General features: G+C 40.1%; 1 protein-coding gene across 2 annotated transcripts in view; it reads right to left on the bottom strand.

Annotated features, from left to right (window-relative positions):
• ZNF217 (zinc finger protein 217) overlaps positions 1–17,845 on the bottom strand; it is a 28,712-nt gene that overhangs the window by 2,572 nt on the left and 8,295 nt on the right. For both annotated transcript variants that reach the window (XM_075108958.1, XM_075108959.1), the window contains exons 2-5: positions 9,574–11,358; positions 7,216–7,341; positions 4,727–6,319; positions 859–987 (exon numbers count right to left, since the gene is read on the bottom strand). In XM_075108958.1, the coding sequence (XP_074965059.1) occupies positions 878–987; positions 4,727–6,319; positions 7,216–7,341; positions 9,574–10,972 (3,228 nt within the window). In that variant the 5' untranslated portion in view covers positions 10,973–11,358 and the 3' untranslated portion in view covers positions 859–877. The remainder of the gene's footprint in view (positions 1–858; positions 988–4,726; positions 6,320–7,215; positions 7,342–9,573; positions 11,359–17,845) is intronic.

Below are 17,845 nucleotides of genomic sequence, written 5' to 3'. Positions count from 1 at the left end.
CAGCATTCAAGATGCATCTCCTTAAATTTGAATGAGGAAAGTTATCTGCAGCTCTGCGTTTGAAAAAAAGCATACAGACATTTATTTATAGTCTCATAGATTACTTATCTCCTTAGCGGCTAAGAATGTTGCCAACACAATGGGGCGGTTAGGTTCTGAGATACAGCTACAGAACAGAAGAGATGAAGCAGGGGAATTCACAACACCAGGCTAATTCTTTTCACTTGACCTGTTTCCCCAAGAGGCTACAACCCAACCCTCAGTCAAACAAAGGGAAAACTCTTTGGAACAACGTCTCCAGTATGCAGAGATAAACTGTCAAGGAGCTATCAGGAAACCCTTACTTCCCTATGAAATAATCCACCAAAAAGGCCCTCGTTGTTTGAGGCAATCCTCGCAACCTTCAGAAGTTGCAAAACGAGTAATGCCTCCATTTGCAGGAAGGACTAACCACCATAACCTCTCATAGGATTCGAGAGCTGCGACAACAGGCACTTCTGCTCATTTCTAGTTCTCCACATGATGTTCCCCCACCCCCATGGACTGTCTTACAGGGAAAGCCCTTTTGTTGAACACTTCGCACCGGTATTGTAACCTATCAATATATTTATCTATTGCTGGCCCCTCCCTGTCATTTAGAAAAGGTGCCTGTATGTACTTTATACGAGCCATCACCACAATTCAGAATAACGAATGCTGCTACACCGCTGGTTCACCTGATAAGGGAGGGGCAGGCTGTATTTTCAGCTGTTCTGGTTCAGACTTTCATAACCTCTCATGACGCTACGCAGCAACCTTTGATGCTCTGAGTACATAATGCAACATTCAAGCAACAATTAGTTCAAAAGGTTTGTTTACCGTTTCTTGAAGTAAATGATCAAGTCTTCTTGTCACTTGGTCGAAAGTGTGCATTACCAATGAAACTTTCGTAACTTCGCTTTTGTAGCACGCTGCTAGATAAGTGTTGGTATGACACTGATCTCTTTCCTGACAAAAATAAATTTAGAGGAGTTAGAATTATTTCCTGCTCATCTAATTGGCCAGACATTCTGCTGTGAGCAGGTCTACATTAGCCTCTAGAATCCCAGAATACCACAGCTGCTACCACCCACCATCTCAGGAGCAGGGCCCAAGACAAGATATCCCCAGTCCTACTGAAAGATTATACGAAATTCAGTACCCAGATGAAATACCAGAGGAATGACAAATATTAACTCAAGAGCTTTGTTCTAAGCTGTGTACGCATGATGTCCATCTCCCTAGATTTCACTCATTTGCAAGAAAAATATCTTTGCTTAACTCATCACACAGCAGGCCTCGTTTTAAGTGCAGCAGAACCTTCTATATAGCACGATGCCTGCATATCCAGTTTCTGTATGTTTGAAAATTGAATTTCTGAATATGAGTATTTGAGAGGAAAACCGTATACACTACATTATTGCCATCATAGATTATATGGCAATTGTGACACTTTAAAGAGTGTTTATACATTTCCTTGAAGACCTTTGTTAAGCAATTTTCAGTCTAGTATACAGGTAATTTCATGTTTATCTGAGACCATTAATTCAGATTTATATATGTGAAATCAATGCCTGTTCCATATTAAGTCTTATTAGCTTAAGCAAGCAGTCAAAAACACTTCATAAAATTAAGGAAAAAGTCAAGAATCATTACTCCCACAGGATACAAAAAGCCCAACTGCCATCCATATTCCATGAAAGCTTTAAATGCAGCATTGAAAAAACCTAGCAAGCTTTAATTAAATTAAAATGGCAACGCTAAATTAATATTTCAACAGAATCTACGAAGCCATTGGAGTGTGTCATGAGCAATTGTCTGTAATTTGCAGCCTCTGCCAGATCAATCAGCCAACAGGTTATCCTTGATAGCATGTTGCCACTGCAAAGGCAACTAATTTGAAAATAACACAAACTGAGTGGTTTCAGAATGTTTCTGTCTCTTCAGGGCAACACAGAATGGCAGAGCTTACAAGCAATAACGGAAAGCATCATGCTTTAATCAAGTTTGCCAAGTGGAACATATTCTCATGACAACTTGATCCAGCATTTAACATGCGACATAACATGTTCATAGGACCTAAATAATGTTGCCACAAGGCACACAGGCCCTTAAAAAAAAAGGTTTTGACATCATGTTTTATAATATCACCAGAGTTCAATAAAAAGACCACAGGAACCTGCAGGTCTACACCTGCAATACTTTGCAACTCCTCAGAGATGTATTTTGTAAGATATCGTATGCAACTCTTCAACAAGCTGTTGTACGTTAGCTTTTTAACAAAATGAATTTTTAGAAGCTTCCATCTTCACTGTCTCTGCCCACATTAAACTAATACTGAGAAGTTTGCCTGCCTGCACCCTCTCAAACAGCTATCAAGGTTTAGGTTGGGTACTTCTGAGCAGAATAGTTAGAAAACTAGGAAATTCACCTTAAAAGTCTACATTTTATTGCACGGGGCTTCTACAGAAGTTGCTAAGAAAACCCACAGAAGGGGTCTTGTTTCACAAGTCTTTCCAATGCAGGTAACAGCCATAAAAAGTTGCTTTTCTTGCCCTGAGACAGCACTGTGCAACAAACAATGAAATCTTGATTTCCATGACAACAATACCCTCAAATTAGTTGCAGCCGTAGTTTTGAGAACTCTAAATAACAAGAAATAGTAAAAAGTTCTTGATTACAGGCTACTGTCTCCACACTTGTACAGAAGAAGAGGAAGAAAAGCCTACCACAGATTTTTCTGGCAGACAGGTGGAGCTTTCAAAAGAAGAACAAGGTGGATTCCAATGAAGTCATTGTTTAAAAATAGTATTGCATCAACTGCTACTTCAATAGGCTAAGCTCACTTAGACTACCAGCAGAATAGGAGAATTTCCGTATCCCTGACGTACAGTAATGCTGGAAAGGAGCAAGACACCACCCACCTCGGGATACAGACTGCTCTCACCTAGCTGGTTGAAGCTGAAAGAGTTTTTAGCTTTCCCTTTCCTGTTTTCATGAAAATTAATAGGGTTTTATACAACATCAAGAGCATTCCCTCAAAATCCTGAATGTTCTATCTGCTCAACAGATAGCAGTGTCATGAAGCACTTGGTAGGTGGAAATTAACATGGCTTAGTCCTTAAGGACAGTCACATCCTCCACCTAATGCTGGGGTCACACACTAGCTGCTACCAACCATTAATAACAATAAAAAAGCTCTTGCAAAGCGCTGTAAATTCCACACCTGCACGAATTGCTTCTGTGCTCAGAAAAAACCCCGTATGTATTTCATTCTCTCTGATCACTAGGAATCAAAAGACAGCAACAACATTTGTCTTTCTGCCCATCCCTCTGCATTCTATGCATAACCCAGTGCCCGTTTTACATTCCTCATAGCAACTCATGGTGCAGTACACAGACACCACTCTTCATGAAACTAAGAATTAACTCCATTTCATAACCACTTCAGTGAGTCAAACTGTGATGCTGGCTTTTCCTTATCCACTCCCTACCCAGACGGGAAACAGAGCTGTAACACTTGCCTTCATTCTTCCATAACCCACTAGCAAGCCTGAATATTTATGAAGCCCACAACCTTAAAACAAGCAAACAAAAAACAGAACAGAGTTAGTGGATACATTTTTTTGCCACATAACTAAATGCAGATTTAGTATTTTGCAGTTTGCTCTGACCTAAGGTAACACACCCCTGCTTGTTACGAACCCAGACTACTCGAGAAGAATATTCTTACTGCTCCCAGAGAACAGGAGTATTCACAGAGTTCAAGAACTTCGCAGAGACTTTAAGACTACACAGCACAAACACACACTATTCATTTTTATAATAGGATCTTCATTTCAAAATTCAAAGTCCTATATTTATAGCTAAGTCCACACTGACCTCAGCTCAAAGTCATAAATACCATCTTCTACAAATAGTCTGACTACTGATTAAATATCACCTAGCACCTTTTAATCTTGGCCTCCTGCTAAGTTTTGAAAATGCTGACTACAAACAAAACAAAAATCATGTATTTCATAAAAGTACCAAAGTTTTCTAAATACATCACAAAATATTTCTCTGCTCAGCCCTGATTTTCCACAAGGCATTACAACTTAGTGCAATAAGACACCATAATTAGAAGAGCAGAAAATATATTGCCTTGATTTAACAAAGTATTCTGTTCCTACAAAAAAATCTAAACATTATAAAAACCCATTGAACAACACAGCTATACGATTCAAATCAGTTTTATGATTTGTAAGACATCCTTTTCTGCAACTGAAGGGAACACTTGTCCATGACGGCTTTTTTAGTTTTTAAGAGGTTTTATTAATATTCCAGATGGTCCAAGACTTCTTGTGTATTAAGCAGAAAGGCTCATTCCATATCCTGGATTAGTTAGCATGTCTGGAGTGCTCTGATGAGCAAACAATACATGTTTGCTATCAGAGACCCATGGCGGGGGGGGGGAGGGGGGAAAGGAGGGAACTCAAAGAACTTTAAATCCCTCTTTAAAATTCAGACCTTCCACATCTAATTCCCCAAGCCAGAAGTCTGCAGTACCTGGATTTTAAATTTAAAAATCCAAGCATGGACTGGACTTGGTGAAATGCTAGGTACAGCCTTATTTTCTGTTTCAAGGTGGGGAATCATTTATTTATATTTCCTTCGCCTTCCTTTGTAACGGTGTACAAGACATTTAACCAGGAAGGAGATACAGTACCTTCTACTGTAGAGCTGGTTACTTGGCCATTGCTAGATCCACAAGAACTGTAAAGTGATCCAGAGCTATATGGCTCATAAGGTTTGAGAACAGTCAGTACATTAGGAGGATCAACATCATCTGAATTCAGAAGCCCTTGTTTCGTTGGCAAAACAGAGGATGCAGGTTTGGTGCGAGAACATTCCTGAGGTAGCAGATTTGCATATCTGTTTGCAACACGAAATCTGCTCATTTCGTATCTTCTGTAATTAGCCATTGGAGAGTCAATATGTTCAATAGCTAACAGATTAGGTTTCATTCGTTTAGAAGATGTTTCACCATAGTCTAGATTTACATTGCTCACAGATTTATTACAAAGATAGTCTCTTCCTCGATGACAAGACCAGGCAGATTCATTTAGGTGAGAGTCGAGAGCCCCATTCATACTGCTGCTTACTAGACCAGACTGAGACACTGGGGCACTTAGAGCCTTTACTTTAGATTCAGATCTTTTTACTCTGTCCAATACCGGGGAGATACTGGAACCGGAGTGCATTTCTTGCTGAGGTTGTCTATAGTTATTTGCCTGAGCTCCAACATTACTTTGCTGTTTAGGAAACTTGAGGTTACTCGGGGCTGTGCTGCTTGAGTCCGTCACTGAAAAGAGAGGGACTTTGTTCTGTGGAGGGTGACACTGTTTAGCTTTCCCCGCTTGCAACAGTTTTTGCTGTGTAGATGGGGAAGCCTTACTTTTATTAGAATTAAATGACAGAGGAAGCACATCTTTACCAAACAGAGCTGGAGGGCATCCAGTGCGTCTGGCTTTAGCTAGAGCCTTGCTTCTGTAGCCATTTTTGTTAATGGTGTCAGGATTATATTTGTGCATCAGCCTCTGGTGCATCATTAGGACTTCCGGGTAAAACGTTCTGTAAGTACAAAATGGGCAGGTGCTGGGTGCTATTGGGCCTCTGGCTGAAACCACTGAACACTCTTGTGAAGTCCCAACAGATAAGTTCAACGGCTTTTCTTGAGAGTCCACCATAGGTTTGTGTTTGTAGTTTTCAGTGCACTCTCGCGCATCATTCACATTTTTTCCATCCTTTAAAGCACAAACATACTGGACGTCATCTCCCTCTGATGCCACAGAAGCCTTTCTCTCTCTTTTATGAGGAACATTGGGCTGAGCTTCCTTTGTTTCCTTCTCAGCCTTTAGTTTTTCCGGGTAAGGAGTGGACACATTCTCGTGTATTTTATTTGAATTGTTATAAATGGAACTTTTGTTCAGTTCCCTAGTATTATTTTTCATTTTTAAGAGGACTGTGCTGCCTACTACATTGTTCAAGGACAGAACTTCCTTTTGCTGCTTGGTAGGTGGGCAGCCCTCAGCATCTTTGGCACAATCAAAAAGCCTCTTCGAATTTTTGGTTTCTTGAGCACCATCAGCAGCCAGCAAGAGCTCCGTCTCCTGACTCTGTAATGAAACTTTGCTGTCACTTTTCACGTCTGCTGCACTATCAGCTTGCTTGTCCTTGTGATGCCTCTCTAAATGATACCTCAGTGAAGTTTTCTGTGCTGCTGCGTACTCACAGAATTCACATTTGTATGGTTTTTCACCTGAAACACAGTTTTATCAGTAAATAAGTTTGATACAATTTGATTTGAAGTCTTGAATACAATTAAAGACAAGGGAATAACGCAGACTGCAAAACAGCAAAACAGATTTTTCTTTCCCCTTCCACATACTCACATTTCTCAAACTCATCTAAATCATTTAAACAACTACATCTTACTGCTTTTACTAACTACAGTGACATCTTCTGGCTACGATGGAGATATTTTCCACACGTTGGCTATGTATGGAGATGGTAGCTGACAATATGTTTGGCAGAGATAAGCAAGAAGTATAGCTGTGGGTCAACTCCAGCAATTTGTAGCCCTTGATCATCCCACAAGTACGCTACTTGACAACACAAATGTTACAGTTCATCTATAAATAGAGCCGTTTCAAAAGAAACAGGGACATACATTAACAGAAATAGAAAGAGTTTGCCTGGCTATGGAAAACAAAATGTTGAACTGGGAAACAGACACAGCTTTTTCCCAGGTGGCAGCAACTGGCAGACGATCACCTTAGTACTTGGGAAATAGGCTTTTTTAAAATAAACAAATTAAAAAAACCCAAAAAAAAACCCAAACCCAAAACAAACACCAACTTTTTGCTAGACCGCTAAAAGCGGAAAGAATTAAAATTTTAAAAATATATTATATTCTTAACAGCACTTAATGTAGTTAGCCCTATTCAAAAAGGTTTACACTTACATAAATAATTAATTCCTTCTAAGAAATTTCAACTGGAATTGGGTGGGGTTTTTTAAACACTAAAGAAAACTTTGTTCCTAATAGCAATAATTTCAAAGGCAACTTCTGTTTTTCTTAAGCAAAACCAAACATTTCATCCACCTGGATTCAGCAGACTTCCTTCCCCTCCCGCAAAGGCGAAGCCCATTTACCTGTATGAGTTCTGAGATGAATATTGAGGTAATAATTTGAGCGAAAATATTTTCCACAATAGCTGCATTCTCTGGAGGCTCCAAGGTTTTTAACTTTTGCTCTTTCCAAACCATCTTCATTTTTATCTTTGGGAGAAAATATAGCTATATTATGAAGAGCAAATGCAAATTTGGAGTCTCATTTAAAACTTCAAGTAACTACCTTAACTGTCTTTTTATAGGAAAAACACAGAACAACGAACCGTTGCCAACTACTACAGTCTGCGAGCATCTTTTGTTCTGTACTGCTGCACACTTGGCAATCAAAGAGCAAAAGAGTTAAAAAGGTTTCTGTCTGTGTCAAGTAACACTGTGGTTAGTGCCTGTAACGAAGAAGCCCCAGAGAACAAACAAGGCGCAAAAGTAGGTCTCAAAGTAGTACCATAAAAAAAAAATTATCTTTACTGGCCTACAGGAACTTGATAGAGAACAGCCCATCTCAAGTATTTGTACAGGTTATAAACTGGGTTCTTTTGTTAAAGGGCGTGCTTGAATTACCAAGTGTGAGCACGATGATTCAGACTGCAAGCCTGCTCTGCGCCCCATGACAAAACACAGGGAGGTGTTTAGGGAAAGGAAGGCAGGGAGGAAGATTGATTTTCTTCTTAATTGTAACAGTAGTAGTATTATTTCTGTGCTCATCAATGGAGCGTCGTGCCTGTATAACAACATCCTCAGACTTAACGAGTAATCTTCTTTCGCTAGGAGCATTAATGCTTAACCTTTGGCAAATACGGGAGTAGGAAAGTGACAGGCGTTGCTCTTCTGTGAAACATGTACTCAAGGAACAAATTCAGAGATTTAAGAACTGGTTCCTCTCGGGTGTCAGCAGCGGTGGTTACCACTGGAGGGCGGCAAGTACAGCATAATGGCTAACAAGAAAGGGGAGAACGCTTACACAATACACCATATTCAAGTGAACATGATTTCTTTGGCAGGTTGAACTGAAAAAACATCAAGACAACTTCGGTAAAATACCCGAGTCAAAGCTAACTAGAAAGCTACGGTGGGAAGAGAAGGAAGGAGACGTTTTGCTCGACTAAGATGTTAGAATCACAACAGATAGCTTGAAACTGCTCTCTGAAGTTCCTGCGTGTTGGAAAGCGTCTACCCTGGAAATGCTACGTCTGGCTAAGCTGCAGCTATGACAAGCCATAGCTGTTTTAAACAAACAGATAATGTCTCAATAAGCGTGACTCAGCATCTCACAATGAAAGCTGTTGTAGTTTAGGATAAGACACTGAGAAACAAAACAAGCACGGTAACATTAGGTAATAATTCCATTCCTTTGTTACTGGAAGCAAAATAAAAGGGCTGCACATTACCAGAAATGGAAAAGTCAGTTGTGTGTGCCAGGACATTCTGTACGTCGTGTCTTTTCTTGAGATTTTGCAAGACCCGAAGAATGTCACACACAAGAGGGCTAGATTAGCTAGAAGACTTTTCGCTATTCCTTTTTGTCCCCAGACATGCAGTCTTTTTCCATTAAGGAATCATTCAGTATCACTTGTTTTTCTAATACACGGTGAAATGCAGAATTAATCCTGGGTCATATCCAGACTGAGCCCATCTACTCTGTCAAAAAGAACTGTTGCAACCCTTCAAGGAAGAGGAGACAAATAAATCCCTCCCTTACATACACGATGTCCACATATTAATAGCCTGCATGCATGTCCTTATGCAACTAATTTACCATCGCTGGTTCTGACATTTAGCCTTTCAAGTTGCATACCATTCAAAAGAAACATATAACCTGCAGTTTGACAGAAAAAGTTTGGAATTATTCTTTACTTCTCAGGATCTTAACAACTGCTGGTATCGAGCACTGGACGTTTTCTGCCCTTAGAAGATGCAGGGGGAAAAAGTGAAACTGCTACGATTTCTTCACAAATACTATTTGTAAAAACACATGCTGGACAAGAAGGAATATGCAACACTCAAAAGCATCCAGGAAAACTAAGAATCTTGCTATTGCAAAGGGAGACGGGAGGAAGGGGGGGGGGGGGGGGTGTGTGTGTGTAAGTAAACAGTGACTTTTCCTAGACTGATTGTTAATAAAAGTGTTTCAATGATCCCAGTAACCTAAATCATAACTGCAAGAAGGCCCAAAACAACTTCAAGATCTCAAAATGGCAGCGCCAGAGCCTTTCTTTCCCTCTCATTCTTCTTTTCCCCTCCCCCCACCAGAACATTTCATATCTCTGGCCAAGTTTTGAAAAGAAAACTGAGAAAGGCAAGATGCATTCTTTGGCTCTAAAGAGTTCCTGAAGACTACAGGAACAGCTATTTCAAACTTCTGCGCTCAACAATGCTACTCACCTAAATGAAGTGTTTCTGGGAGCCCATCTTCAGATCCATCTTCAGAGCCTCCTTCTATTCGTTCTCCAGTTCCATTTTCATCCAGGCTTGCAATTATATCACCACAGCACGTCCTCGAAGCAGCTGAAGTCTCTCCATCAGTCCGCCTGTCTCTCTTATGTACTCTGGAATGAAGCACTAGCTGATGGTATGTTCTGAAGGCTTTACCACACTCTGAACAGTGAGTTGGCTTCTCTTTGTTCTGGGACAATTTAGAATCCATCTCCATAGAAGGCACTTCACCACCGGGATGTTTCAGTTTGTCTTGGGATAAGTTACCATTCCCTGTATAACTGCTGTTTTTATTTACTTTTGACTTCCCTGTCGTTTCAGTCTGGCTACCTTTATTTGCATTCCAAATTTCACCAAGTTCTTCTTTATCAGAAGATGAATCATCGTTGTCTGTACTTCCTTCTTGCCCTGGTTCTTTAATTTGGCCATGGCCAACTGCAACTTTGCCTTTGGTAGCCAGCTGCCATGCTTGGTATGTGTTGAAAGGATCTAGTTCAGCTATCCATTTCACAGGTTTTTGTGATTTGTCATTTTCTGGAACCAAGTTTGGTCTTAAGTTCAAGAATCGCAAAAATTCCTCTCTCTGAGACATTTCTTCTGCATTAGGTTCACCAGTCACTTGGGGGCTTTCACCATTGGGTACTGATTCTTTGGTGTGCACTTTGCTGTGCTCAATTAGTCTCTCTTTATTGAGAAATAGGAAACCACAAACCATACAAATTTTGTAAGGTGACGTTACATTTTCAGTTACATGCTCCTGCACCACCTCATTTATTGTTATGGGACTTTCAGAACCTTGTTGGTGCTTGTTTCTAGAACCAGGTTTTCCAGTATGCGTTCTCATGTGATTTTTGAGGAACCAGGGCTCTTTAAATCTTCTTCCACATACATTACACCAATACGTGAAAGAATCTTTATGCTTTTTCATGTGTGCCTCAACATCAAAAGCCTCATCAAATGTTTGTCCACAAACTTCACAACTAAGTTCTTCACTATCCTTTTCATTGTTTGGTGAAGGCAAGTTTGTTCTTACTTGACATTTATCCAGAGGACTAAGGTACTCTGCTTCAACACGCAGGACAGCGGGTTCACAAAGAGTGGGCCTATGCTGAGTTAAAACATGCTTACCAAGCTCTTCAGGATGTTTAAAAGTCTCATCACAAAACATGCAGTCCAGAGGCATGCATCCCTCAGCTTGCATGAGAAACTTTTCTTGCAAGCTTTTGTAAGAAATTGTGTTTGTTCCTTTTATTGTCATTGAGGCATCGTTGTTCTCCATCTGTGCACCAACAGTACTGGCTATTCCATCCGGTCCATCCATGTATGCCAAGAGAGGCTGAGTTGGCATGTTTCCTACGTTCTGTTCCCTATAACGTGTTTTAATGTAAGGATTCAGTTCTTTGGGGATGCTCACGGATCACAATAAGGACACTTGTAAAGTTCTCCAACATGTGCTTACAAGCCTGCTACGCTAAAAGACCTCTGCCAGGAAAAAGATTTTTTCCACAAGCAAAAAATTATTTTTCATTTGTATCTGCGTTCACACATCACTGAAAGCATATCCATCCGTTCCCTCAGTGGCGGGATGAGGTTTTTCTCAAACTACTTCTTCTGATTTTTCAAGTCGGTAGAAACAGTCAGTTGCACTTAGTTTTTTCGTACAAGTATTTCAAATAGTTGCATTGGGCAAAATACACTCGGGGACAAGTTCAGTGCCACAAAGAACTCCAGCACCTGGAGAAGAGAGAAAACAGTCAGACTTTTCAAAAGAAAAGGAAACTATTGTCCCCCAGATAATGAAAACATTAGGGCTGGAGAACTATCGAATGCTCTTGAACACAGAGGCATACTTTTCATGAATAGCCTTTAAGGGACAGCTAGAAGGCACTCTGGTCACTTTTCTACCCGCCGCAGTTGAAATAGTATGGTCTTGAACATCCCTGTATTTCATTAGCTGGGCTTCTGCATTAGGATTGCTATATAAAAGCAATACTTTGCCTATTATCTATTCAAAACCTACTCTTATCCAGCGACATAAAGCTGCTGAAACCATATTTCAATATATAAATTACTGAATTCATAACAAGTAAATGCAACAAGCCAAAGTAACCTTTCCTCAAACCTGTGAAACCAGGGTCTAGAGGCACAGTAAAACGTTACTTGTTTGTTCTCTAAAAGCTGTTGAGCAAAAGAGTTTCCCCCCACCCCGCCCAAGCCTAGACAGCTTGGAATTAGCTTTCATGGTTCTGGTATGCAGTAAGGATCAGTATAAATATTTGTATTAAGTTTTTACTCTCATCCTCAGATTTACAATCTCTGTGACAATTTTGGGCTGGCACAGTTAGATCATCTCAAAGTTTGAAATAAGCTAACAATACCACCTCTTGGATGATTTAAATACTAAACTCCTGTTCAAGAGGCCAACTATTACGTTTAAAAAGAAAATGCTTCTACTTTCAAATTGCAGGCAACAAAAAATGTGTTTTATTGATTATACTCAAAAGGGAAGGTTTAAGATTCCACAAGATTAAAAAAGGTTATAACATAATATAGTTAATCCCAGCTCCAATTTAAGTCTCAGTCTATAAGAGTTATACTATCTGCTAGCAGCAATTAATAATGGCCACCACTCTTTGGGCTGTCAAATTATAGTATTGTGGAGTTCATGACTCTGCTTGACCAAATTTTTGGATAAAGGAACTACCAAACTAATACAAGACCACATAAATTGAAGGGGAATCAGTCCAAGAGGAGGCACGTTTCCAAACACATGAATATCCAACAAAAAGAATGCGTTCAAAATTTGACTCAAACTTTCTCAAATTATTTCATAAAAGACAGCTGGCCAGTGATTCACATTACTTGAATTAATATGCTTCAAAACACAATATGCTTTATAGCTTTTATAGCAGAAGACAGTATGGGCGAAGCAGGGTTTTAAATTTCACCTCAACTTCCACCTCTGCCTTGCTTTTATTTGGGGAAAAAAAAAATGGAAACACTTTGGTTCGTTTCAGACACAGACAGGGTAACAATTCAAACACAACCCAGTAACAGTTCAGGCTACAGAGATTTCCAGGACAAGTGGCTGCAGCGGGTAAAGATGCAGCTATCTGTGCAGCTGAGGTTACTTTCTCCAGACAGAAAAAGGTGGTCTTAAGCCATTAAATCTTAAACCATTTCAGTAGAAAGCAGCCACCAGAACTTGAACTGTTTATACAGCTCAGTGGCCCAAACATGTTTGCAGATAAGGCTGCTGCTGGCAGAACCAGTATGTCTAACAGCCATGGAAGGTCAATGGGACAGGACCTTTAACCAGCTGAAGTGAAAAGGCAACTACCTCTGTCTATAGACCAAAAGTTTGATATCATGCCTTCCACTATATTGGATACCTTTACCTACCACAGAACAGTCAAGCCCAGGCAAGATAACCACGTGGGAAAGGAAACATGACAACACAGGGCTAGGAGTAACAGATCCAACATCTCACAGGATCCGCTCCCTGCGCTCCAGCCGTGCCCCGAGGATATTCTTTGGAGCTAATAACTTTTCAAATTAGAACCTTTTCCGCCATCACACCGACAAGATGATCCTGGAGCCTAATGAAGATGGGTAAAAAAAAAAACCCACCAGAATGCCAACACAGAATAAAATTCTTGTTGCCAGTTGCTTCTCTTCCATTTCTTTCTATCTCCAGAGCCTAGTGTCTTCATTGTCCGGTCCGCTAATCCAGGTCTAGACAACGATAAAATCTAACACCAAGAGGCTCCTAGCTTGTTTTAAAGCCAAGTTGTTTCAGGCCTGGGCCAAAGACTCATCATATGCCAAGTTAGACACGAACGAAGGGATCTTGGGGGACAGGGTACAGAGTGTGAGAGGGAACAAACTGCTGGCTGGCAGCAACAGAACGAGGATTTTCTGCAGCCAAAGCCTCTTTTCTAACTACGCCCTTTATGCCCATTCTCAGTTTTATCACGGCCATGATTAACACTTCCTCTCTGCATAATGACTCAAAAATCTTTTGTAATAGGCAGATTCAGTCTATGGTGTGACACTTCTGAACTGCTTCTGCCTTTGCTTTTGCCTTTCCACCTTCCCCATTCAGCTTCGACTTTCTGGCTTTTGCTCACCCCCTACAGGCAGGTGCAGAAGCTGTAAGAGTTTTGAAGCTGAAGTATTCAAAAAGCTTTCCCTTTTGTAAAACATAAGGAAAAACATGGTTAGCATGCTTTACTTCATGTTTCAACTTGTCGTTTTGTTCTATTTCTACTGTAGTTTTAAAAGGTATTTTTTACACAACAGGATAACATGCTTCGGCAAAGCTCGTGAGCATAAATGGTGGCTATCTGCCTGAAAACAATTTATTTGCAAACCAAAAATGAACAGCCACTTTGAAAGGCTCCTGAAGGCCAATAACGCACACCCAGGCGAGATAAAAAATTGAGCAAACCTAAGAGTTTAATGCTTTTACGTTGAGAATCACAGGTTAAGTGCTCTGCAGTAATAAGAATAGTCCTACAAAATGGCCAGAGGCATTTCTGGGGTATGAAGTCAGAGTCTAATGCCAGAGTGCCTAAAGTCCCATGGACTGAATTGCTGAGATTCGTCATCAACTATTGCCTTGCTACTGACTACAAATACAGAAAAAGCCAGTTACGCTTCATTACGCTTCCCACTTTGCGTCATTACAACATATACACAATTAAGCCACCGTAGAGAGAAAAATGGATGAAAACCAACAGAAATCCACGCTCAATCCCCTATACTCCACAGCATTCTGGGATGAGATCAGGGTAGAAGAGACACCACCACACACTGTTCTACACACACCTAACCTAGGGTAATACAAATACTTTGTAAAAACCACATGCTTAAAGATTTATTACACTTTAAGGGATGGGCATAGGTCAAATCTAGGGAAGGCCGTAGGTTGGTCACTAGCAGGTGAAAAATCCACTTCAATCAATAGTATTTGAAAATGAGTCTGTTTCAACTTCATCTCATTCACATGTATCAAAGCAGCCATTACCCTGCTGTCTAAAAAACTACACCTGTCCTTACAACTGCATGTATAAATACAGAACGTGCAACTAACATATGGATCATGAAAGGAGTTTAACAGAGTTTGGATCTAAATTATATTACGTATCAATAGGTTTCAACAAGCCCTTTAGAGGCTTCTTTCACAGCTCAAAGCACTTTACACACCTCCACCAACCTGTGTTAGCTGCTGAATGCTCTTCAGCCTTTCACTGTTTCCAAGAGAAGGCTCTGAACACTTTAGAAGAACTGGCCAGAGCTCATCCTCTGGGCAGCGTTGCAGAGCACAGCAAGATATTCCTGTTTGAGGAATCTGAAATGCCTATTTGCAGTTTGGGCAACTATTGGTCTTGGATATACTGTCATATACAGGAAATAGTGTCTATAGACTGAAAAAAATTGCAGGTAGCATTTCTGAAGAAAACTGCAGCTGCAGCTAGACAGATTTATATTTAAATTCAGCAGGAAAAAAGACAGTACTAGAGTCAGAAGGTGAGCTACAGAGCTCTGGTCTTATTTTTGTATCTGGTGACTGCACACTTTGCTCTGGTTAGATACAGGGCGCTCACAAGTAGGCATGATTTTATGCTCTCACTGCTTAAATAGGCTAACACATGCTAAAACTACAAACCAAAGTATCTACACTAGGATTCACCCCTTATGAAAAAAAAAAAGCTTCTTCCTAGGGAAGATAATATTGTGCCTTGGATTTGAGGACCAAAAATGCTGATCAATTACATTCCTGTTATTCAAAACCCTGTAGGCACCAGCAAAACTGTCAAAAGTTGCATTAATTCTGTATTACTGCTTCCTTGGAGAAGTAGACATCCTGCAGGTTTGATGAGCAATGTAACTCTCTGAGGATGAAGGCCTGTATATCAGCTCAACAAAAAAACACAGTACCTGGGGTTTCTTCTGTTGTCTTTCACTTTCAGAAGACAAAACAACAGACACGACCCAGCAATATCAGTCAGAGATATTAAGTAAAGGAACAGAACAAAACAGGAAATCCTTCCTTCCAATAGCTGAAAAGCAATAGATTTGCTACAGATTAACTCAAGGTTGAAAATAAAGAATTACTATCCCTCCTCACAATAAAGTGAGTCAAGAAATCTTGACTTCTGACTCCCTTACCCATTTGTAAATGTCAACATGGTCTCGCCCCAGAGTCCAGGGCCCGCATGTTCCAGTGGTCGCTGCCACTGCCTTGAGGTGAATGAGCAGGGCAGGAGGAACCTGCCTCACTTGGCACCCCTGGACATTTCCAAGAGCGGTCTGTCCAGGAGCAAGCAAGTTCTTCTCAACTGCAGGATGCCATCTATTGTACTTTGTTCTTCCAACGGTCCAGAGCCTGAGCATTTGGCAAACTTTAGTTCACAACTGAGTCACATTTGGCTGTATGGCCTTTAGACAAGTATTTCAACAGGTTTGCAGCAACATCCTTTATATTTGTAAACGCCACAAAACATGTATCAATAAAGATTGAACTGGACAGATGAGAACATCTTGTTTTCCCTGTACTTGCCACACAACCTAAGAACCACACCAAAAAGCTGCTGCATATAAAAGTATTATTAAAACAGAGAAACATTAATAAGTGCCTGTAGAGAAGTTTAATTTATTTTTATTAAATTGCACAACCAAATACAACATATTACATTCTCAAAGATTTCTTTGGGAAGTGACCTATCAGTCGTAATTTTATTGCATTTCTACTTCCTGCGTTTCAAAATTTCCATGAATATGTAATAAAAGCTCTAGACACACCTTTCAGAGAACAGCAAAGCCTAACCATTGAATTTCCCATTTAAAACGCTACAGAGCACTGGGAATAAAAGTTGCATAGCTAGTGTCAGGAAATGTAGCTACACCTTGCTGATTCTGTGCTAGCAAAACTATTGTTCCAGCTTGCTTTTTGCAGTTTAACAATTACAGAAGTTAACCTAGTTGCTGCAACACTTTCTTAAAAACAGAAGTGAGAAAACTCGAAGAGTTACAGCGAAGTATACGATATGCAGTTACTTTTCTGTATACTGCAAGATACACGCTCAGACATAACTACCTCAAACTCTTTGCAGATCCTTAAATTCAATGCCAGTAGCAAAGCTACCACTGTGTAACAGATGACAAGAGCTTGTTTCACTATCCTATTAAGGTTCCACAAGGTTTCAAGTCCTAATAATCCAGTGCCAGCAAAGAACAAGAAACCCACACTCAAAAACCCAGAGCACCAGCTGCTGCATATTAACTACCTTAATTATTACTGTATCTATTTGACTTGAGAAGCCTTCATGCAACTCTCAATTCCACTTTAAAAAAAAAATCAGTTCTCATGTTTCAAGAAGTTTCAGCATATTAAGAGCAATTTTTACACGAAGCATTCTTTTCTCCTGGTACGTTTATACCTCAGAACAGGTTGCTGCTCTTTGGCATTGCTAGTGAATTAGATTTTATACTGCTGATTGCTTATTGGAAACCACAAGTTATTTAAACACCTTTTTTTTATTTCAATCTAAAAGTTTGGTTTTTTCAAAAAGTTGTTCCGGTTCTAATGAATATAAATAAAATGAAACATTAAACATCACTTTTTCCTCATTGAGGCCACAAATATAAAAACTACCTTATAGATATTACCTATTTTGTCTGGGCACATATTCAGGTATAATATCAATCATAGGCAGAACAGCTCATGCATAAATAAACTTCAAATTCTCAAATAAAAGTCTGAGCTGAGGCTGAACTTAGCTTATTTAGAGCATCTCTTTTTTTCTTAATACAGACATATCATTGCAAAAAGTGAAGCCAGCTGCACCACACCCAATAAACAGAGAGGATATTAAGCAGAAATACCATCCCCATGTAGTCGCTAACAATATTCAAGAGCTCCAGACTCTGGAGATAGTACCTACAGTGTCCTAGGTTGTGTGTGCAGGGTTTGCAGAACCCGTGGGCGACAATGGCTCCATTGTATGAGCAGCACTGGTGTACTGCAGCCTTCACTGGCTCCTACGTGTAGTCAGAAAGTGAAGCAAAGTGTTATTGTGAGGTCCTGATTTCCCAATTGCTCCAAAATGTTAGTCAGATTTCCAAACATCCACAGCATGAAATTTCAAGTTTGCCTCTACAGGTTTTTTTGTGGCAGCCCACATAACATCCTTTCTCTATTTAAGAAGCAGCACAT

Source organism: Phalacrocorax aristotelis, chromosome 13 (assembly GCF_949628215.1).
Source record: "Phalacrocorax aristotelis chromosome 13, bGulAri2.1, whole genome shotgun sequence".
Classification (NCBI taxonomy): domain Eukaryota; kingdom Metazoa; phylum Chordata; class Aves; order Suliformes; family Phalacrocoracidae; genus Phalacrocorax; species Phalacrocorax aristotelis.
The sequence above is the reverse complement of the archived record's forward strand: the minus strand, read 5'-3'. Positions and strand labels throughout refer to the sequence as shown.